General features: G+C 36.0%; 1 protein-coding gene across 5 annotated transcripts in view; it reads left to right on the top strand.

The window, feature by feature from the left end:
- Positions 1–24,858, top strand: part of SBF2 (SET binding factor 2) — a 253,227-nt gene that overhangs the window by 168,658 nt on the left and 59,711 nt on the right. For all 5 annotated transcript variants that reach the window (XM_082761347.1, XM_082761346.1, XM_082761349.1 and 2 more), the window contains 2 exons: positions 12,269–12,337; positions 24,636–24,806. In XM_082761347.1, coding sequence (XP_082617473.1) covers positions 12,269–12,337; positions 24,636–24,806 — 240 coding nt within the window. The remainder of the gene's footprint in view (positions 1–12,268; positions 12,338–24,635; positions 24,807–24,858) is intronic.

The following is a 24,858-nucleotide window of genomic DNA, read 5'->3' as shown; positions in this document are numbered from 1 at the left end:
GCTCAAAAGCTGACGAAGGCCTTTTCTGTGGCTAGTTTAGCTGAACACTTTTAGTAGCAAAGATTTGGAAATCTACAGAACAGAAAAATACTGTACCGAGATTTCTTATGGTTTGTATCAGAGAAACAATTTTGCTGGAAGGCAGAGCTACACTGACATTACTATTGAACTTCTGCTTCTTTGGTCCACACAGCAAGCTCAAGGACTTCTTTCCCTCTCTAGTACTGCTCACACTGCAGAACCCTATACAGGGAACAGGAATTTGTTTCAAGAACATCCGAGCATGTCTGTTCAACTAGATGTATAAAACAATATATTTGGGGAGCTTACTTTTTCACTTCTCTGACCAAGTGGAGGAGTTGCTTCAAAGTATTCTAATCTTCAGATTTTCTGGAGCCATTTGAAATTTCCAAAAAGAAGTACTAATATAAGAAGTTTTAAGACTGAAAGAAGTGGAGGATAGTTGTACAGTTGTCGGTTCAAAATTGTTTTACAGTTTCTGCTACTGTCTTTATTTCTCTGTTACAAGAAATGCTTCGCACTTGTTTTGATCTGTATTCTTAGAAAAACAAGCATTCATTAACATTAAAGGCACTAAGTTTTAATAACAGCTTCAAAGAAACACAGTTCCCACACGTCGTATACACTTACCATACTTGTTATATTTAACCACAAAAAGTGTAAGATTTCACATAAAGCCTGTATCCATAAGAAAGAAGCTGCTGCTCATGCAGTGGAAAGTACAATCTGTACACTTAAAGTACTTCATAATAAGTTAAATGAAACTTCTATATTTTTCTAAGTTTTATTTTCCATAGTTTAAATATTTCTATTAGAATGTATATATGTCATTGATGAATGTTATCTTGGAAGGAGCACTTTACTAAATAAGCAGCTCTTGAAATGCCTGAATCTCTTGAGCTTTCAAGGCTTTTCAAAAGCATTCTTTCTTGCTCACACAGAGTTGATGTGTTAATCGAGATAGACATTGCTTAACAACATGCTCCCTAACCCTGCCCAACATACGTCCTTCAGTTTCTCCAGTTTGCTTTACATATTCTTTTCTATGAGCCATTTAGCCTTTTAAAAGACCTTATCAACTACGGTTATATAGCCATAAATTTGTTGTTTTGTTAGTATTTTTTTGTCCCATTCTACCACCTCTTCCCTCCTCCCCCAGAAATGGGATGTTTCCAATAATGGCTTTAGTAGTGTGATTTTTTCATGATAAGGAATAAGCCGATTCTGATACTCTTTAAGGTTGAGTTTTAGATTAAACAACTCCTACAGCAACTTGTATTAAAGTTGTTAAAATTGCAACTACTTTCTGAAACACAATAGACAATTTAGATTCCAGTCTATTAAGGAATTGAGAGGTCTGGCTGCAGTATTGGCAACAAGGGATTCAGGTTCCATCAAATTCACCAGTGTGTAACCACTACAACGCATCATTTGTGCCTTAGCATGGAAAAGTCATTGCTGACTTTCTGAAGAGTCACAACCCTGTAATAAGCAGAATTACAAAAAAAAAAAAAAAAAAAAAAAAAAAAAAAAAAAGCCCTTTGTCATCCTTGAAATTCTGCAGCCATTGCAGATCAACCCAGAAATATCTGCTTCCAGCAGCTGACGCTTGTTCGTGAATCCACAAATGGAGCTGCACCAATGAGGCTGATCCAAGAAAACTTCTTCCAGAAACAGCTGGTCATTGTCATTCTTCTTGTCTTTTGGTCCAGCTGTACACAGGCGAACTGATACCTCTGCCAAAACTGTAGCAAAGCTTCTCAGTACTATCAAAGTTGGTGTAGAAAAGCTGAAGCTGTCCGGCAACAAGATGTCAAATACAAACGCATCTTGAAAAGAAACTCCACTTTTGGCAGTTTGTGGAAAATGCGTCTCCCAGAGGCAGCGTTAAACTCACACAGACATGTACTTGGATTCCCAGGGGCACCTGACAGAAGTCTGTGGATGCAATTGGTGTGTGTGTGTATCTATATGTATGCATGTGCATCTCTGATAAATTTTTTTCTGTTCATTATGCGTAATGTTTTCATATATTTTCTTAGTTATTCTGGGCGTCTTTGTTCTGTACTCTCTTGATGCTTTCCTTCTCTTGGTTGAGATCGTTAAACTCTCTAATAGTTTTGTTCGTTAGTTTTTGTTTCTTGAGTATATCTCTTGGTAAGACCAATGTTTTTAATGTTTTTGACTTTGTACAACATATTCTTCCCCCTCCTATTTCCTATTAGTCTTGCATGTTGTTAAGAAACTTAATATCACTACAGTAAATCTGTTAACTTCTTCCAGTTGTTTTTCTTACAATGTTTATTTCCTAATGACAAGGTACTTCATAATATTTGCATTTCCTCTCATTCTGAGCATCCCTTCAATTCATCTGCAATATTGTCTATTTTACCTATTCCTTGGAGCTTTCTATGTTCTAAAGACTCTGCTAATATTTTTAAACAGCAACAAAGCAAGGCAATTCATTTTGTACTTTTTCCTGAATTTTAGGGCAGAGTCTTTGTTTGACACAGCACGTGGTTCCCTGGTCAGCTTGTGCTTTCTGTTCTCAATTTCTTGCTCTTCACGTGCCTGGAAATGCTTTCTGTAAGGCTTGCTCTGTAAGTTCACAGAATCACAGAAGCATCTAGGTTGGAAGAGACCTCAAGATCATTGAGTCCAACCTCTGACCTAACACTAACCAGTCCTCTACTAAACCATATCACTAAGCTCTACATCTAAATGTCTTTTAAAGACCTCCAGGGATGGTGACTCCACCACTTCCCTGGGCAGCCTGTTCCAATGCCTAACAACCCTTTCAGTAAAGAAGTTCTTCCTAACATCCAACCTAAAATGCCCCTGGTGCAACTTTAGCCCGTTCCCCCTCGTCCTGTCACCAGGCACGTGGGAGAACAGACCAACCCCCACCTCGCTACAGCCTCCCTTGAGGTACCCATAGAGAGCGATAAGGTCGCCCCTGAGCCTCCTCTTCTCCAGGCTGAACAAGCCCAGCTCCCTCAGCCGCTCCTCGTAGGACTTGTTCTCCAGGCCCCTCACCAGCTTCGTCGCCCTTCTCTGCACCCGCTCAAGCACCTCGATGTCCTTCTTGTAGCGAGGGGCCCAAAACTGAACACAGTACTCGAGGTGCGGCCTCACCAGAGCCGAGTACAGGGGGACGATCACCTCCCTAGCCCTGCTGGCCACACTGCTTCTTATACAAGCCAGGATGCTGTTGGCCTTCTTGGCCACCTGAGCACACTGCTGGCTCATATTCAGCCAACTATCCACCATCACTCCCAGGTCCTTCTCTGCCTGGCAGCTTTCTCATCACACATCTCCCAGCCTGTAGCTCTGCTTGGGGTTATTGCGCCCCAGGTGCAGGACCCGGCACTTGGCCTTGTTGAACTTCATGCAGTTGACCTCAGCCCTTCGGTCCAGCCTGCAAACTTACTGAGGGTGCACTCGATCCCTTCATCCAGATAATTGATAAAGATATTAAAGAGGACTGGCCCCAGTACAGAGCCCTGGGGGATGCCACTAGTGACTGGCCTCCAACTGGACTTGGCTCCATTCACCACGACTCTTTGGGCCCGGCTATCCAGCCAGTTTCTAACCCAACGAAGCGTGCACCAGTCCAAGCCAAGAGCAGCCAGTTTCTTGAGGAGAATGCTGTGGGAAACGCTGTCAAAAGCCTTGCTGAAGTCAAGGTAGACCACATCCACAGCCTTTCCCTCGTCCACCCAGCGCGTCACTTTGTCATAGAAGGAGATCAGGTTCGTCAGGCATGACCTGCCTTTCATAAACCCATGCTGACTGGGCCTGATTGCCTGCTTGCCCTGCAAGTGCTGCGTGATGACTCTCAAGATAATCTGCTCCATGAGCTTCCCTGGCACTGAGGTCAAACTGACAGGCCTGTAGTTCCCCGGGTATGCCCTCCGGCCCTTCTTGTAGATGGGCATCATGTTTGCTAGCCACCAGTAGACTTGGACCTCCCCTGATAGCCAGGACTGCTGATAAATGATGGAAAGCAGCTTGGCCAGCTCCTCTGCCAGTTCTCTCAGCACCCTTGGATGGATCTCATCCGGCCCCGTCGACTTGCACACATCCAAGTGCCGTAGCAGGTCGCCAGCCATTTTCTTGTGGACTGTGAGGGCCACAATCTGCTCCCCATCCCGTTTCACCAGCTCAGGATATTGGGTATCCAGAGAACAACTGGTCTTTGCTAAAGACTGAGACAAAGAAGGCACTAAGCACCTCAGCTTTTTCCTCATCTCCTGTCACTAGGTTTCCCCCTGCATCCAGTAAAGGATGGAGATTTTCCTTAGTCCTCCTTTCCTGTAGATCACCCAAACCTGTTGCTTGCCTTCATGAAGGTCTTGTCCAAGTATTTTGTTTGTGTTTCCCCAGAAAATCACCCATAATGGACAAAGTACCTGTAAAAACTCATACAAGTCTCATACAAGAAAACTTCAGGTTTTAAAGTTCTCTTTTCGAAGATGACATCAGTGAGAGCTTTTAGCATAATTAAAAATCACTGTGCCATCAAAGTATGCATAATCTTCTGCATACTTTTCCTTTGAGTATCTAAACTTTTACGTACCAGGGAAGGTTTTATCTTGATAAAAGATTTTTTTTTTACAGTGAGAACAGTCAATCAGTGGAACAACCTTCCCAGGGACATGGTAGTGTCCCTACCACTGGAGATTTTCAAGATACAGCTGGACAGGGTGCTAGGATGGATGACAGGGTTTTACCATCATGTGGTATTTGATGGAAAAGTACTACTTCCAAGTTGCATTTCATCAACCACTGTTTGTTTAATCTCTCCAAAGTGAATCAGACCCAGAGCCTTTTGGTAATTCATTTGTTTGACCTGAGTGTTGACTGTTTGCATTTCAGAAAATAGCTATAAAATTCCACTTCCATCCAAACAATATTTTTCTAAAATGAAAAACTAATTTTTCAGTGAATTGCTTTTATATACTCGTACAACTCTGATGCTAAAAAAGTGTTAATTCATAGGAAGTTATAAAAATTGTACAGAGTATGCACTAACGATGTGGCGCTATTGCATCTGTTTTAATAACTTTTTCTGTATTTTAAACCTTTTTGTGTTACTTGCTAGCTCAATTAACTGGGCTGTCTATAAAGTGTTTTTACAAAGTATCCTGTATTTATGTTTTGCAATCACTGCATCAGTGCTTTGGTCTACAGGGGTGTTAGACATATGCTGCAATGGAAATACATTATGAATCAATCACCCCTTTCCAACGGAGTACTTAATGGATATTGATCGCTGTTCAGTCATGAATTGCAATGCATTCTATGATTTGAGGGTTGTTTGTCAAATAGTTTTTACAAATTACTATGCAGGACCTTGTATCACAGCTGGTGTAGTTTAAGGTTTGGACAGAGTCACTGTGAATGAAGCCCTGCTGTGAAATAAAAGTCAAAAGGCATCTTGGCATCCCAACCATTTCCTTGGGAGAAGATTACAGCCTGAGTATGTTGAACTTTATTGCCATGGGCCTCATGACAGTATTCAGAAACATGCATGGCATTTCTGTTAAAGAAACTCAGATGTGCTTAGACGCAAGGGATGGCATTCTTGTGTTTATCAGTATCTTGAAAAAAAAAGTTACACTTTTTTACTCCTTTGGGGTACAGTAAAAATCCAGCAAAGAATGTGTAATTTATGCACATAAAAATTGGGGTTCTTGATTTCCTAAACCTAATTTGTTATGGGAAGGAGGAAATGAGTAATCTAAATCCTAGACGGAAATGTATTTATTGAGAAAGAAAAAGGGGGTGGGGAGAGAGGAGCTCAAGAGCTCTTTGAGTAAAATGTTGCTTGTATTGGTTTGTCGTGATCAGAAGTAAAATGAAGCTGCATGGAGAAAACGTGCTGCATTGTTAACTTCTTAACATGCAGAGTAAAGCAAAAGGAGACATTAAAAAATGGATAAAAGTTATCTGCATGTGTAATTGCATCTAAATTGCGTTAATTAAATTCTGTCCCTTCTGTGTTTGAAGGACAGATGAACCTATGAGAATTCAGGGCCAGGTAAAGCCAAATATGAAGCACTTTGTGAAATAAAGTAAAGAATAGGTTCTCCTGCTGCCCTGAATGGCAGATTTACAACATCTTGCATCGCACTGTGGACATGCAAGGTTCCTTAACAAAGTGGTCCTTATGAAGGCTCATTGTCAGGCGGAAAGAACGCAATGCCAAAAGAAATCACTGAGGATTCTTCCAAGTTGGGTGCTGTTCCTTTGTCATCTGCTTTGGCTCCCATACTAACATACAACAGTCTCTCTGTCATGTAATGGTGACAGAGGATGAAAGAAGTATTAGGTCTGGCATAATTCAGAGTGCTGGCGAACGCTGTCCCTTATGGGCTTTGTCTCAAATTACTGCTGTCAGACAGTGACTAGGTAGCAATCTGAGAAGTTGCTTTTCAAAAGATTACAGCATGATTTTAGTGAATGGTAAGCCTGGAAACAAGAGATAGTAAGAGTTTGTATTTTTGTTCTTATTTACTAAGAATCACTGCAACAGTATTTTAAGTAGAACAAAAGTTAAAATCTTGGGCAACGAACTTAAAATGTGCTAGGGTCATTTATGAAGACAGACTTGATTTTCTAAATTAATAATTTTAAGTTAATAATATATCCTTATCAAAATGAGAAGCTTTAGAAGTAATGAGAATTGAATACCCAATAAGCAGTAACATAAGGCAGTATCTTCCATGTTTCTATATTGTAGTTCTATTGGTAGATCAGTCCCCATGTTATCAGCTATATGGGTCTTCCAGGTATGTCTTCCCATCCTGTCTCTGAAGTCCCAGAAGAATTGTATCTAATTTAACAAAATTTTAGTTGTCTTAATAAAGTCAGATTTCACCTTTAGTGACAAAAAGAAAAGAAATCTTTGATCTCATTATAAAGGAGAGCAGCAGTGAGCAGGGATGGTAGATTAGATTTACCAGGCAAAATTGCATATGAAGGTCAAGAAGAAAGTAATTGTACGTTAATTTTCACTGAAAAAGTAATTTTGCTTGTTATTTCAGTAAGAAGATTTTATCCAAAATGTAGTCAGAAAAAACAGATTATAAAATTTCTTTTGAAGTTCATTATTAACTGGTAGTAATAAGTAATGTAATGACTAGTGACATATTTGCATTTATTTTAACAAAATGTCAATTAGAGTATTGCTCCAGAGGATGGATTTATTTGTAGAGTTAAATCTTACAGTTTAAATACTCTTAAAAGTTACACTGGAAATTCCAAATTGGTCTCTCTTGTCTCCTTTTTATCAAGGCAGCATATAATTATATTAGATATAAGCAGTATATTGTAAAATTAGTAGTTTATTTACTTAGATTTTTAACTCTACTGAGATTTAATATAAAGGACATTGGTCATACCATTGATCAACACGGAATAGGTATTCTTTTTTAAATCCTATAGTCTAGTAGTTTAAGTGCTTCTTTCAAGTCAGAATGAGACTTTGTAGTAATGGAATGGAAATCTTGCCTTTTTCTATTAAGGAGAGTAGGAGATTCTAGTAGATGATGTCTGTAATATCTCTGTGGGTGTTTCTGAGGTGGTAGAATATCTTTACTTCATTTGATAAATTTGAGTGGATCCTATGGTTTTGATAGACTACCATTTTTATAGTTTGATGGCATTAACATATTTATATATGGATGCAAAAAGTTTATTCAGTTTATCTGGTGAAAAGAAATGATTTATCTAAAATCAGCTCATTGAAATTAAATTCTAGTTTTGTATTAAATTAGAGTTCAACATGATGATCCTTACTCCTTTTAAAAAACAGACCTTTTTTTTTTTTTTTTCTTTTCCTAAACTGGACTGCTGAATTCTCTTACTGCTTTAAATGAAAAGAATAGTCTTTGCCTTAGATTTGATAGTCACAAGTATTTCCATAATATAAACTGTATTGACAATAAAAATGCTGAGATTCAGTAGAAATCTACCCACATAGTATAGCTGTAACAATAAAAATTAAATCCTGGCACCACTGAAATCATCTGGGAACTTGAAACGAGTATTATACCTGTAATTTGTAGCCAGTGTACATAGTTTATGGTTACCTTACACATGCTGAGTTAGCAGTTCTTCTCTTAGTACTTTAAAAATACATGGAGCTCTAAATTTTCTGGCATTTTTTCATGATTCATTACAGCCTTAGTCACACGGAGTGACAAATGGTCTCAGTCTTCATGAAAATTGACAGCATCCAATAGTTCTCAGGAGGTGCAAGGCAGTATTGAGGGTTACTTCAGCAGTATTTTTAATAGAGTGTGTGTACATCATACTGTACTGGAAAAAAAAAAAAAAAAAAAAAAAAGGACCAAAAGCTGCCATGTTTAGCTTGTTAGTTTGAAAGCATTAATTGCATGTTGATTTCATGCAATTTGAAATGCATGTTGATTTGTAGGTAATTCCATTTATTTATAGTGCTGCTGCTTGTAAAGTGAAGTTGGGTCCTAAATTTTCAGCATACTCATATTTCTATAGATTATTAAAAACATGATGTCTGAAAAGCTTACTGTTCACAGCAGAGTGTGGCGTAGTACAGCCTCAACCTGTATTAGCTAGCACTTAATGAGAAAGACTATCAAGATGGATTTAAGAGGACAATTGCAGTTCAGTAGGAAACTCCAAATGTTACCAAATACTTAATATGTCTCTACCAGACTTTTATCATGTGATAAAGAGAAAGCAGAAATCCCTACATCTCAGTTGTTATTTACTGTGGCCCGTTCAAGAATTTATGTAGGTTTGTGCTTAACTGTTACTGTTTCACTCACTTCAGCTTGCTCTTGTAGCCAGTGGAACATCAACAGTAGTTGAATCTAAGCTTGCACCTTGAATAGCAGCTCAAGAAATCTTCTCCTCATGTGTCTTTTTGTGGCTGTTCATTGCTAGGATCAAATTGTGGAGGGCATTTCAATTTGATGATTATGTACTGTGTTTTCCAAACAAAAGTTCAGGTCAGTACTTGTTCTGAAATCAAGAACAAGTACTTGATTGTAGAATCAAGAAGGAGAAGAGTTACCTCTCCTTTGCAGTATTGGAAGCCTGAGGCACCTACCAGACTCCAGAAGCCATTGGTGCCTTCCTGTGTGCCACCAGACGCAGGCATCCAACCCAAGCAACCCAACTGCAACTTCTAGCTGTCATTTCTGCAATGTGATGATAGTATCTAACCGCGAAAGCTTTGCTGCATACTTAGTCTGAGTAGAACATAACATTAAATCACAGCTATTATCAAAGTAAGTAATGTAAGGAAAATCATTTTGATTTTATTACTTTTTTTTTTTAAATTCAGTTTAGTAAACAGTAAGTATAAAAAAGGTATACAAATTACTGTAACGCTTCCGGTTTGCTGTAGACTTCAGCAACTACCTGTCAAAGAAATATGTGATCAGTTTGCCAGAATATACGTAAGGTTCTCACCTAACTTAGGTGTGGATTCAAAGCACTCTGCACATGTTATGACAGAAGTCCAAATTTCACTGTCGTTAGACATTGTTTCAAAGAAATTAATTTGCTGAGAGTATTTGATCCCTCCCCACCCATGTGTTTCAGCTTCATTTTGTGCAACATAAGGAAACAGCTCTAATTATAAAACAGCTATAATTATTTTACAGTATTTGATTTGTATACCTCTGTAGCAGTAGAAAGAGATATTTTTCATGATTGGTAAAGGTATTATTGTGGATAAAGCAGCTGGATTTCTTTGTTTCAAGAGTCTAAATTCATTAAATACAATACGACATTTCCAGTGCTTTGGTTTGCCTGTAATTGAGAGGCTGTGATTTCAGTGTAACGGCTCTGTTAACTGTGGCGTTCTGTCATGCTACTACAAGGAAGATGAATACTTGGTTAGTTTTACTCTTCTCAAAACAGTGGTATTATATTTAATTCCAAACAGATCATTTTACACGCGCTGGAGAAGAAAATATATGTAGATAATACATTCATACTACAAGTCCAGGGGGTACTGCTGACATAGAATATGTGGAGAATTTCATACTTGCAAGAAGAAATGGAAAAATAATACACTATGTTGTTTATGTGGCTGTGATATATATCTTTGAGACATATGTTAGCTCTTGGTATATTGGATGCTCTCTCGGTGAAGATACATTGCTCAGTTTTAATAAAGATATTTTTATGTATATTTGGGGTAAAAGCCAAAAGCTCTTATAAATAATTTGAGCTAAAGGATTAAGTAGATATCTTGAAATAATCAGGATGGATCATTTGGTACCTGGTTATAAATAAGCACATACAGAAATAAGATATGCATTTCCTTGAAAACTGTGGAGTACTCCTAAGGGTTGTAAAGTCTGATTTTAAATGAGAAGTTTTCTTACAATTTGAAAAATACTAGCAGTATTTTTCGTATCTTTATATAAAAATGCAAATATACATCCAAAGTTCCAAATGGGGATTGGAAGTATGGATAACAATAGAAAATAACAATAGAAAATAATGCTGATATTGAGAATGAAAAGCAGTTGAGGCTATGTCCTTTAGTGTTACTGTTTTGACTTCGACATAAAATGATTCTGCATACAAATTTTGTGTATTCACATGTCAGAATCCTGAAAGGCATTAACATACATCAAGTTTTTCGGTGTCTACTTTTCATACTGCTTTTCTCTACCAGATTGGAATGTGTTAGAAAATCTGAGCAGCTGAACATCTTTTGTTTTCCGTGGACAGTTATTATACATGCATTCATACAGAGTTAGACAAGTTAGAGCCTTCAATAGCTCTATGCAAAGATAAAGCTTCTTATCTATAAACCTGTTGTCTACCTACAACATACACATACAAAATACACATGTAAGTAATTTTCTAACTGCCACAATGTTTGACTGTGTATATCCAGTGATATTTTGTTTAGCTGGGCTCTATTAATAGAAGCTGAAGTATTTATTATTGGAAGTGATGAAATGGACTTTTAAAATATGGGAAGAAAAATAGTCTTGTAACAAGCTTTTTAGTCTATGTTTTTAAACCTGCATTGCATAATCAGTCAGCAGCCATTTGAGAAGGAGCACCGCATGTACTACAACTACCACCTCTATGATCATTGTTAACATAATTGTGCCAATAATATGGATTTTACATTTTTGCTATCACAGTTGGCTGGTGCCAAATTTTTCTTAGTTGTGTTTTAGAGAACTCCGAGGGGGAAATACAATGAGAAGAAGGCATAAATGAAAAGTCTGCCAGAGGAACACTTGAGATGTTTCAATTTTGGAATTTGGTTGAATGTTATGTATTGTTAATACATAATAAATGGGGTACCCATTGTAGGCATGAACATTAATAATATTGAATTGAGTTATTCAAATGGAAATGGTTAGCCATTCGTTATGCAGGGGCACAATGCTGATAGAGTTGTCATGTTAGAGCTATGTGCGTTGTTGTATTTTCCAAAATTAGAAAAAAGAGCAAATGAAAAAAATAATGAAGAAATAAAAAATATATATTTTTCAAACTCTTGATGAATATTTTTTGTTCTGTTTTTTGAAAGTCTTCAAAATTCAAGGAGCTTTGTTTTTAAATATTAAGTTACAGTCCAATTATTTCCAATTAAAAGACTTCCATGATAAAATTACTGTTTTCATCAGCACAATTACTGGTTGATTTACTTTGGCATACCCTTTTCAGCCTAGAGAGACATGTATGACACACTTGACAGTTGAATGAGGCATTCCAAGGCTGACAAGAGATGGTTTTTGTCCTCTTTTAAAGTAAATCTTGTGTCAAGCTGTAGTAGAGGTGATGATTTCATATTAAATAAAAGTCAATTTCTTTGTATAAATTATTTGAAAGTAAATTTTTTGGTCAGCACATCACTTCCATTTTCTAGTCAAATATGCTGTGGACCTAAATGGAAGCAAGCTACCTTTTTTTGTTTCCTTTTATATGTAAACTGTGTTGGTGAACTTGTGATTCAGATATAGGAATTTTAAAAAGGCTAATAAAGGTTAATAAATTCTTTAAATTTGAACAATCATAGCAAAACCTATCTAGCCAAAATCAAGGGAAAATGTGCACATGTATACACATGCATATATATATTAGTCTTACATTATTTCAAATGATTAAAAGATATCTAGGAAGGATAGTTATAGGGACTGCGTGAGGCAGAAATGAAATTATATAATGCAAAAAATTGAAAATGATTGCTAATTTCCTTCCTATGTTTCTCTTGAAGGATTGTTCGTCTTCAGAAGAATATAGCATTGCTGCAGCATTACTACCCCTGACAACTGCTTTCTATAGGGTAAGTTTTTCTTATTCTTCATTTAAAACCACTCCTATTTTGTGTAATTTTAGTTTACATATAGTTAAAAGGAAGAAAGTGATGACAGAAGGTGCATGATGGGTACGAACCCTTGTTCTAAAGTTGACTGATGTCACTGAAACTCTTTTACGAGGAAAGGTTGACTTTATTTTCTGATTTTAGTTCCTCTAATAATTGCCAAAAAGCGGTAAATTAAAAAAATATATCTTTTGCATGGAGTATCATGTGTGTTGAAATAAGCCTAAATAAGTTTTGATTTCACCATCAGGGAGAACAGGCAGCTTTGAACATAGAATCATTAATTTCTTGTATAGACTTCTGGTTTCAATAGGACTACTGAGATCTCATACCATCTCTCTCACAAAAAGTTCACTGACATCTTTTGTGTATTAAAATAGTCCCCTACTTATATTTAACTCTGAAATTTTTTACTTAGTAAGTAGTGAGTCCCCGGATATAAGAAGCATGATGACTTTTTAATGTTCCAGACCTGAATTAAAAATAAAGTAACCTGACTGTTGCTTGCAAAAGCCAGCTGTTAATGCATAATAGAAAAAGAATTTTGTTTTTCCCAGATCTAATCCTCAGGTTCAGTGATGGTCCCCTTTGGTATGTCCCATTAGATACAATTGTTTGGCAAATGTACTTATTTTGGTATAAAACTTAGTTATTCATACTAAACACATACTGATGTGTTTTCCAGCACATAAGATCAGTAGACAAACTCTGTAGTGATTAGTTACAATTAACAGTTTATAGGTTCTGTTTGGAATTCGAGTCTAAGTGAAACTTTTTGAAGCTTTTTTCAGCTTCTCTAGAGGTTTTCAGTATTTTATTTTAGACTGGAATGAGTATGCTAAGTGCCTAACATGAACCTGTGTATGAACAACAATCTGTATCAATATTCTTAAAGTAAGAATAATGGGTGACATTTTTCCACCCCCTTCAAGTCTCCCTTTATAATATCTTGGAGGGATTCCTGCTGTACAGTTATTCTAAATGAATGTTCCTCTTTCCCTGTTCTGGGTAGAAGTTGTGGCCAATCCTGCTGCATTTCTTTTTTCCCTTGAGCTTCCTGCTTTCTAACATATTGATTAACAGTTTATAAATTTTCTATTCACTTGGTTTTTCTTTACAGAAATCTTAGAATAGTATATGTTTTGCTGCTTAAAAAGTCATATTGCTATTCTGTCTCTGGTAAGTCCAGAGGAATGTACAAGCTGAAATTAAAATCATTTGGGGAATTAATTGTTTTTATTAAAATTAATAGTGGCAAAACTGGTACGTTTGTACTATCAAACCATGTTATGGCATTTTCTGCTGAATTGCTTGTCAATTTTACTGAATTCCCATATACAGTGTTATTTATACACACATCAAGCTATGTTTTCTTTTCTGTAGGCAGCATACAGATATTTCAATACTGTCGCTTCAGTATGTAGAACTATCTTACCTCTGCAGTGTGATTGTCAATATGCTTTACAAAAATGTTGAAGTAGTGCTTAGAAGTATGTACTTGTTTTCAGTGATGTTTTTGTTGTCAAAACACCATGTTTAATGCCAGAAGTGTATTAAATATTATTTCACCTGGCTACACTGAAACTACACAGTGTTCTTGGAAGCCAGGAAAAGACTGGAAGTGAGAATACAAGTTTTCATTTTTGTGTTCAGTTACTACAGAACTGATTTTCCAAATAAAGTTACCAGTAAGAAAGATTGTAATAAATCTAAGGACATTGTGGAATTGTATCAGTCAAATATATATTTTACCATTTGTATTTGCTGTAGTATTTTTATGGGAAACTAAGGGATTTCATTACAATACATGTAATTCATGTTACTTAAATTAAATAATGAAAAGAAGTTACACAACATCACAATTCCTTTATTAGAGATCCATTGTACATATGAAATACTAAATTTCAGGATGTGCGTTCATTTTAGTTATCTAACATAAAGGAGAGCAGTAATGAAACAATTACCTTTTCATCCTAAATAGCTTTACTGTACATGGGTGCACAAAGACAACAAGTGTTTGAGGTCTATAAATAAAAACAAAGATGTATTTTCATGCGAGTCCAACAGATGAAACCAAGAAACTAAGTAGTAAGGAAACATATTGTTAGGGGTAATGTCTTTAAGGTTCTGGAACAGTCTCATAAAGTAGCCAAAGCTCTAGCATTAAGGTATTTTAAAATATTCTTGGGAAAACAGTATAAAATAAATTTTAAGAAACAAGCTTGTGTCATCTGACAGGTCATGCGCATCTCCTATTTTCTTTGCTTACATAATGATTACTCTAGGGTATCTCTACATGTATCTGATTAAAAGAACAAGAAATATCATGGCGTGTACAGCATGGTATCAGCTCTTGGGTTGTCTGTTGAAATTTAAGAATTCCAACTCTTGAAGTCTGGTGAGTGGCCTGTTGTGAAACTTGATTGGGCAGGATTTAGTCACAGAAGTACTCTAAGTCATAGCTGGCAGGATTAAATTCATAGACAAGAAGTCAGTACTGGCTACATATTTGTGGCCTGGAGAAATAACTTGAATTTTTCTAGAAAAAATGGTCACAATGCTATTTTAAAATTTTAGTAATTAATTTGAGCTGTTAGCAAAATGTGACCCACCAGTGACAGTGAATGTCTTGATGTGTACTTTTAATGTCACAAAAACAAACACATCTTTGCTTCTGGGTTAGGAAAAGGTTTTAGTTTACCATTAGCAATGCTGTTGGAATTTTGTTTAAAATTGAAACAATATAAATAACATATCTTTATACATGAAGATAAAAGAATTTTTCCATGGATTTTGTTTGTTTGTTTGTTTTTGTTTTGTTTTGTTTTTGTACAGATGGCCCATGCTTATTTGGTATGCAGTCATTTCTTTCTGTGTATAAAGTAGAAATGTACTATTCTGTATTGCTGCAGTAAAGAGTTCTTCATCTACAAGTGGGAAGAAAGGGCAAGGTGAAAAAGATATTTCTGAATTTTGTTTTTTCTTTTATTACTTTGGGAAGGAAGACAGCTTCACAATTGTATAAGTGGCCTTGTCAAATTCACAAAATTTGGATATACCGTTTCAAATTATGTCTCTTTGTAAGGTGGCAAGCTGTAGTGTAGACTACACTGTATTGAAGGTTTAGTGTGCAGCGAAAGTGATGATCATTTGTAGGCACCAGTTTCACACTGTCCATTGGACCAACAGGCAGAGGAAGCAAAATCTCTTTTTCTCCCTGCTATTTCAAGCCACAGGCTGAGCCTGCTTCTTCATCTTCCCTCCCTTTTCAGCTAGGGTGATGTTCTCCAGTCTGATCACAGATTTGTTTGTTGCATCCTTCAACCACTGCAGAACCCGAATGTGCAGAATAAAACACAATAAAAATCTTCTGACTTTCAGGGAGTTTTTTTCAACATTTTATAATTAAAATTTCCTACTTGGACTGTCTGTAATCATGTGTGCTCAAATACAAGTAACCCGCTTGTGAATTACTGTTATTGAGCATTCAGAAGTGACAGTTCTGACCACCTGTGTTTGATTATAGGAAATACCGTAATCAGAATACACTTCTCTGAAACCGAAGTTTGTTAGTAAAAATGTTGAGTGAACGACATACAGTATTTTATAGGTGTCTTCAAATTGCAGTAGCCAGAGCAGTTCATAATCACAACTGGTGGATTTAGATTTCTGAGTCAGTAGTTAATGTTTTGATGTGCATAACTCAGATAGTGTTTATCTAGTTTTAGCAAAAAACAACAACAACAACAACAAATCTAATGCAGCAAGCCGTCTCATTGAGTGAATTGGGTGAATTACATAAAAGTTGTCACTTGTCCTTTACTGTAACATAGTGAGATGCATTGGAGACTGGTTCATAATTTTTACGTGACTAAATGATATGCTTCTTGGAAAGAATAGCGACTAGAATTCATTTTTTTTGTGCTTGGAAATGAACAAATTTTGAATAAAATTTCAGTTGGATACTAATGCTAATTTTATTTTAGAATGTGCAGTAAAACACTGGAGAAATACACACACTAGGGCTTAGTGAAATCCTCAGGTTAAGGTATCGATTGGATGTTCTTGCGCGTCTGCCCATTTATTGTTTGTACTTCATACACCTAAGCCTTCCTCTACTGTAAAAGAAATAGAATTACATAAAATAGGAGGTCTGCTTTATTCAGGCTTTTAAAAAAGTCTACCAGAATTTGGTGAATCATTTATATAAAGCTTTTCAATATGTTACAAAGTATTTATTCAGGTCATCTTAGCAATTATGGTAGCATCATTTTTGAGAAGTTAGTGCTTATTGGAAGTGTTGGTTGGTTTTAATCTTCAAGGTAGTACAAAATCACAATTTAAGAAAAAAGTTTGAAATTAATGAGAAAATATGAAGTTGGAATGTTTGATGGAAAAAATGATGTATAGCCCAATTTTTTTCCATAGCACCAAATATATGCTCTTCAGCGTAGCATAATAACAAAAGGAAATTAATTTGAGTTTATACTTTCCTGCTTGAAATGAACTACAAAGTTGCAGTAACAGCTATGACAGACATAATGGATGAAAATCTTCCCACCTTGAAATGCTGAAATAAATGACCTCTTCACTCCAGAGCCTCTTAGGTGTCAGAAGGTTGCCAGTTACAGGGATAAGGGCATTCTCTAAAGATCGAAGAGGGAGTACTAGAGAAATTCAGAGTAGTTTATCATATTTTGAATATTTAGACTTTTTTCCAAGAGACACCCAATTCCAGGATGATTACATGTAACAGAAGCATCATCATGTGAAATGCTCTCTCTCGTGTAGCATCAGGTACAAAGTGACATGATGAAAAGCTGATTAAAGAATCAGCTCAATTTTTATGTCTTTATCAGGCAAATCTTACGGTTAGTATTGGATGAAATCAGTGGAATATTGGCCCAAATGTACAGTGAAAAGCAGTGGAAAATTTGGTACTAATATTATCTTCTGTTACCTTTCACCAAATAATGCATTAATCTTTATCTTGGAATTTGTATAAATACCATGAAATTGTATAGAGGTAGCTGATGATGGCTGATTTTGAAAAGCAAATTAGTGGTGTTGTGGGTTTGTTTGTTTGATGGATTGATTTTGTTTTTGATTTTACACTTGATGTGAGTTTTAATTCTTAATTTGCATTTCTACTTAACTGTAATTGGCCCAGGCAATTCTCATAAACAGCAGTACTTGTTGGTTAGCCTTCTATAAAGCTAAAAGGACTTTTTGTAATGTGTTAGCTTTCTACACTGATTGATTTTCATTTTTAGATCTAAATGACTTCTAGTCATTTCTGGCTTACTCTGATGTGCTTGCAATGAAACCACTTTAACATTCTGCACTCTTGAGTTGTTGGCTTTAATTTAGAAAACTCCCATCCTGAAAGACTTCCTTTATTATCCTGGCAAGAAGCTTTGTCTGCTTCCATTAATTTTCTTCTTATATCTCTATATTTTGCCAGTTCTGATGCTATCTTAGTCTGTGTAAATGTTTTCATGACTGAAACTGTATTAAGTAACATTCTTTTTAGTAGTAGTTCTTCCTCTTATTTATCCATTCTCAGAATTTCTCATGTCAATTACCTAAAAGAAAAAATCCATTGTTACAAGCTTAAAAACTGCAAGAGCATACCCGTATTGGATGCTAAGGAATAAACTGAACTACAAAGAACAAACTATTTGTAGGCAGACTTCAGGTGCTGACTACTTTTACATAAACTCTTCTAGAATAAGTAGTAGCATAACTAAGGACATCACACAGCAGTGAAGAAATTCTTTTCTGCGTTACTCCTGATAGAGTTACAAGTATCAAAAGAATTACGTATTTGCTCTCATTGTTGCATTTTGCTATTAGTTTACTATCAGAGCCACAATGCTTCTTCATATCAGCAGAGATTGTATGTTTCAACTCCATGTAACAGTCTGGCTTGTAAAGCGGGAGAGTAGTAATGTGAGGGGAAAATGTAAAATGGCATGATATACAATAATCGTTTTGCAGGACTGGAAGTGTATTTTTGGATTTTAATCCTTACAGGCAATTCATATTTTGTAAAGAAAAAGTATGTGTTTAACCTTCAGGTTGAGGTCAGTTCCTAGACTTCTGGAGTGTAACAGAACCACCATGTGGCATTTTTATGATATAAACTAGATTTTAAAATATGAACTTAATATACCAGTTGCTTTTCCATATATCATCATATTTAACAGTTCTTCATTCAGAGATATTAGTCATTTCGCATGTATACAAGCTGACAGGCAAAAAATAGATTAAGAATGATTTATAATGTTATCAAATCTTTGTCTTAGTAGTATTTGTGTTACTGGAAAATCCAGGAGTCCTAATCACAGACCAGAGCTGCTGGTCTTGCTTTTGTACCAAAGAACACAAAGATGATGATCCCTCTCCTAAAGTGTTCACAATATGAGTTTGAAATAAGTACTTGAAGTACTGCTTGAAGCCAGGCTGTTTGAGGCACAGCAAGGAAGCTGTAAAACAGTATTAGTTGTCATAATTGTTGTTGCTTCCATGCAGCAGTAGGTTAACTGTGGCTGAAGGTTTTCCAGAGGTGACACAGAAACATTATTTCACTGAATTTTGAGATAGGGTCATGTAGTTACTTGATAGGTGCTCATGAATTTGAGTGTGGTCATGGAAGAAAGTATTAAGGTGATGGTCAAAGTTCTCTCAGTATTTCCAAACACTTTCCCATCAAGGGCTTTTATTCCATTCATTAGGAGTTACTTTCAAATAAAGATTATAGTTCAGTACATTATTTTTATAAGAAGTAATTGTACTTCTTTTAGTTAAAATAGGAATCTGGGGATTCTTCTTAATTATGGTCGGGTGTTTTTGCAGTATCACAAATGCCAAAACATCATCTTTGACCTTTAATATTCTAATTTGTGTACTTTGTTTTTTGAAAGGATACATAATACATGTCTGCAGAACAGATTTTATGCCTTTGCAGGTAGAGCAGATCTTACTTTCAAAGCTATTTTTAGGTGGAAAAAAATCCAGAAGAATTTCTTCACAGAAAAGAAGAGGATATTGTGACTTTAGCACATTTGTGGGAGGGACTAACTACAGGATTTTTTTAATCTTTGTCTTAGCAAGGAATTTTGGAAGTGAATAACGAAAATGTCATCTCTCTCTTTTTTTTTTTTTTTTTTTTTTTCACCTTCTAAAAGTCCATCATTCTAGATGATTTTAATTTGCCTAGTGTGATCTGTGTATAATAGAACTTGGTAAATCTGTTTATCTCTTCAAGAGAATGAAATAGTATTTCACTGTGTATTATTTAATGTTACATGTAATTTTGTGTTAACATACATGTCTGTCTTTATATATCTGTGTAGAAATCTTTGAGATACTCTGTATAGCTTCAAGTAATGCATACATGATCTTCATGAATCTGGCATTAAAGACAATATGTATTTAGATGTTTAAGTCACCTTTGCCAGAAAATCTATACAATAAGTAAAACTCCATCCAGAGTTACATCCCAAATTTGCAAAAATTCTAGAATTCTATTGCCCTCTGCTGGTTTTGCGTACCCATTTGTGATTTGTTAGCATTGAATTGAAAGTCAGTTGGCCTTTCTTTTATTTTTCTTGGTGAAATAACAGTAGATTAGCAGTGTAAGTTGGTACTTACAATTTAAAGTATTTTAGAATTTAAATTAATCTTGTGACCAGTCCTGTCAGGGGACTTTCTGAAGGTCGGTGGGAGAAGGTGGCAAAGGGTTTTCTCTCATGTTGGAAAGGGTTTGGGGTGAGAGGAAATGCTTGATCTAGTATTGTGTGTCCTTTTTTTTCCAAAGCAGTAAAAAGCAAAACTAAAAAAAAAATAATAACGGAAGCATAATAATTACTACTTTATGTTTGTGTGACCTTTGCCCACATTTGTATGTACAATACATATGGGTATAATTTTGTATTTTAGACCAAGCGGGAAAGCCATTTATTGAATAGATTAATTTTATTTTTTTTTTTACTTACACTATCCATGCAGCATTCAGTCAGGCTTGAAAACGTATTCACATGCATGTACGTATTCATATGTATGTTTCAGTATTTGTATGCTGTGGTGAATATTGGTATAAGCATGATGTGATGCAAGTTTTATGAAGTTAGTACATAGATAAACCTCACCTCTTCAGGGCAGTTTCTGTAGTGTGATCCTCTGGGCTTCTTGGAAGTCCGTTGAATTTATCGGGTGTCTGTGTGGGCACAGCAGACACGTGAATACAGGACTGGGTCATGGAACACATGCAGAGCTTGGTTTATGTCACCTTGAAGAGTGGCAGCATGTTGCCTGCAGTAAGTGGAACCTATTCTTGGTATGTGATGGTTGGTAATCGAATGTCTACATAAACTGCTCCAAGACGGGGAGTAACCCTTTAGAGTACCCTCTGTCCTGCTATGTCCTGGCTGATCTATAAACTTACATTTGCAGACTACCAGGGAGAACATTACCCAGCACAGAGGGAGTGCTTTGATCCCCTTTGGTATGCAGAGAAGTTTGGGGGGTAATTTCACTAATCTTGGCGGTAGCTTTCTCTCAGAAGTCAAGCAGATAAACCATAGCACAGTGATTCCTTGAGGAGTTGAGGACGAAGCTTTTATTTGGTTTTATTCACTTTTATTCGGCAGCAACCTCCTTCTCCCCTCTCTTCCTTCATCTTGTCACCAAAAATATCCAAACCCCTAACCCAGATTACAAGTTGGAGACAGAAATTAAGTTTACTTCTGAAGGTCAGTGTTTCTGGCAATTCGGTGTTATTGAGCTTGCTCCTTTAAGAGGCATGCAGTAAAACCCGAGGTAATACCTTTGAGAAAAGAGTAGTTGCAGGTGCATTCATATTCTGTTTTTTACTTTTTTTTTTTTTTTTTTTCCTTCACTCTCTTTTTCAACTTTGTAATCAAGAACTCGATCCTTTGCTTTGCTAGAACAAACTTGCTTTCTTCTTTAAGCTTGTGTGGCAGATAATGACTGATGAGCGATCAGTGCCAAGCATGCTTTTCTTTACCAGAAACAAGCAATATAAATAACATAATGTAATAGAGAAGCTGCTGGGGCACCTCACGGTGTGCCTGGGAGTCCTGGGAGTTGGTACACATTTTTCACTGAGCTGTAAGTATCATTTTCAAAACCAGAAGTATCCACTGTCAGGAAAAAGATAAAAAAAAAAAAATTGAGGCAGGTATTGTCCTGTGCCACTCAGTAAGGTGGAAAGAATGCAAATTTCTTTCCTGATTTCGGGAAATTGCATACAGTCACACATAGCAAGTCCCAAATCTAGCTTGTGTTTTCACAGACTGCAGAATGTAATTCATTGTCTTGATATGGGTGATGTCTCTTTCATATGTAATGTGGGCTAGGGGGGATTTCTTTGTTGTTCTTTAAGTGCTCTTAGTCTATTGCAAGATCTCGGTGTACTTTGCAGAAGATCACTCATTTTCTGGAACTTATTACAGCTTACACCTCAGTGGTCATTTAGGCTATCATACAGACAGCTTTAGATGAAGGACTTTATCTGTTCAGAACTATTTTTATGATTTTCTACTGGTGTGTATTTTAAGCTGTCAGCCCCTAAATCCTCCCTTATAAGTAGGAAATTCTTTTGCTGACTCCTACATTCATCCTGTCTGGCAGAAATTAATTATCAGGACAGAGAAAAAGAGCATAAATATCAGTATACTTTAGTTGTCTTATGGAAAGATAGGTGAATATTCATGTTATATATGTAGTATTGCTTGAGGAAAAACACTGAACTACTGTTTTACTTAAATCAGAGAAATCCTTTTGCATGCAACAGTAAACATTGGGGCCCATTCGATGTATTAAATTAGTTTCCATTCTAGGCTAAGTACTCTTGGGACGGAGAATATAGACACTTGAAGCTTCATGGACTGCTTATATTTGTACTGAGAGAACTTCTACTCAAGGATTTTGACTGCATAGGAGCAACCATGAGCTTCTTGAGGTTTCTATTCATGTTGATTTTTCACAAATTAACTGAAACGAGGTGAGAATCCTAAGTGGTTTTGCCCCCCAAAATAGGCAGAGCTGAGCTTGGAACTGCAAGTTCTGACTTAGCTTCAGTGCTCTAGCCACTATCGGATTTTGCCATTTGTTTTAGCACCTGTGGTGATAGGAGGGATAATATTTATGATAGTTTAGCATTTTGATGGATTTTCCTTCATCCTTTTGTAAACAGGCTATTTTTATGTTGCCTAGGAGTTAACTGGTCAGTACAGATTTATGTCAATATATTTGAACATGAATCTATCTAAAAATTGTGATTTGTACATGGCTATTAATAATTGTAAATTATGAGCATGGGAGGAGCATCTAAAAGCCCCTCAGCTTTTCTATCACATTCATCCCCATGTGAAAATCATTTGCTTCATTTTTATTTCTGGAACACTGTTATTATGGGCCTAGGATTATGAGTTTAAACTTTCTTTTATTTCTTTCTTTTCTTTTTTCTTCAAAAGCCATCTGGACAGGGAGCTGGGCAACCTGCTCTGGGTGGCCCAGCTTGAGGCAGGGGAGGTTGGACGCATGATCTCCAGAGGTCCCTTCCCACCTCAACCATTCTGTGATGAGGAAGAAATTACATGAGCTGTTCTGGTCTGTGATTTAACAGCTAGATCAAAGATGGGAGCTCTTACTGTGCAGTAATCAAATGCTCAGTTATCAGTTCATGTGAGCTACCATAAACTTCATCACAACTGAAAACTGGGAGCCTAAACTAACCAGTTTTTCTTATGTTTCAATACATAATAAACAAAGTCACCTTTAACATAATTTGCGTCTTCCATATATTTGGATTTAACAGGTTACTAAGAAATTTTGATGAAATTTGTACATTATTAAATAAAATTTATATTTATCACTTTTTGATGATTAATTGCAAGAAGATATTTCAATTGGCTAAATTTTAGTAGTGTGTTACAAATTATTTCCTCAATCATACCATTTCAAAGGAACTTGTCTTCAATAGGGAATGAATAAGTGGCACATGATCAGGACTTTCAGTTCATGTTGTACTTGGACGAGCATAGTGTGGAAAACACAGTTCAAAGAATTGCAAAACCAGAAATCTGTAAACCAGACTTTAAAATTTTCAGTAACAATTTTCTAGTGTTCCACTTGAGTTCTTACTGAGGAATTGTTATATGTGCTGGCTGTTGTGTGTGATTGTAGAATTGTAAATATGCAATCAAGTAGTATTTTTATAGAGTAAAATGTTTCAGAACATAATCATTAAGGTAAAATTCTGCTTCTAGATATAGTGTACATTTCAGGTGTAGGTAGCAGTCTGACAGTGAAAAATTTTAAATGAGGCATCTGGTAACGTATTCGGTTTTACTGTAGAAATAAGTAGATATTTAGATTATGTGCTTCTTTGCTATATGTAGTATAAAACACAATAGTTTCTGTGGACTTCATCAGAAAGTGAGAACATATGGTAGAAGATTTGATGCTTCATATTTGGAGTTCCAGAAATAAATTTATTTTCATTGTATGTGATTATCAAGAATATTAAGCATCTTGCTGAAGGACTAGTGCTACTTAAATAAATATACCTACTTGAAGAAAACAGTGCTCTGGTAATGAGTGTCGATACTGTTTGAGACCTTAGCATAGGGATCCAGACCCTTGTGACTCCAGGAACATATGCATTCAGTGAGTACTCTTTCAGGAGCTGGATGTGGGTCATACAACGCAGTAGATGGCAATGAAGAGAACAATTTATCTCATCTTGTGCTGCTGCAACAAATGCAGCCTATTGGAATGACTCAGTTGCCATGTACAGTTATTTTAAATTTCATTACTGTAGTTCTGACTTCTAAATGAAATGAGAATCTTCTTCTGTTTGAATACTTAATTCTGTGATGTAGGATATTAAAAATAGTACATTTTGTTGGCAAGGAAAACATTTTGTATTAGAGCAGTGTTCTATACTGTCATCACAGAATTCTCCCTCTGGAGTCTCATTTTTCTACAGTGAATCAAGAAAGCCATGCCTTGCACTGGCATTAGACTTGTATACAACATTAATTTCTTAAAGGGCGCAAAACCAGAGATAATTTCTCTTTCCTATATTACATTAGAAAAGATGGCATATATTGCATATTTAATTGTGTACAACTCCTTTGATAAAATTTTCAATATTCAAGTCACAGCCTTTGAACAAAAATGAAATAATAGGAGAATTTTGCCTATTTTGCACTTCTTTTGCTTTCAGAAATTAGCACCTGGAGTTAGTCAGTTTGCTTATACCTGTGTACAAGACCATCCTATCTGGACTAACCAGCAGTTTTGGGAAACAACCTTCTATGGCAATGTGCAAAATCAAGTTCGTTCCCTCTACCTTACAGCCAAAGAAGACAACCATGCAGTACAATTGAGACAAAAGGTAGGAGAATGTATTAAATATTAGGATAGTATTTTTTTACTCACATTTTAAT

The sequence above is a fragment of the Aythya marila genome (assembly GCF_965140915.1).
Source record: "Aythya marila genome assembly, chromosome: 5".
Taxonomy (NCBI): Eukaryota; Metazoa; Chordata; class Aves; order Anseriformes; family Anatidae; genus Aythya; species Aythya marila.
Note: the sequence above shows the minus strand (reverse complement) of the source record. Positions and strands in the feature narration are given on the sequence as shown.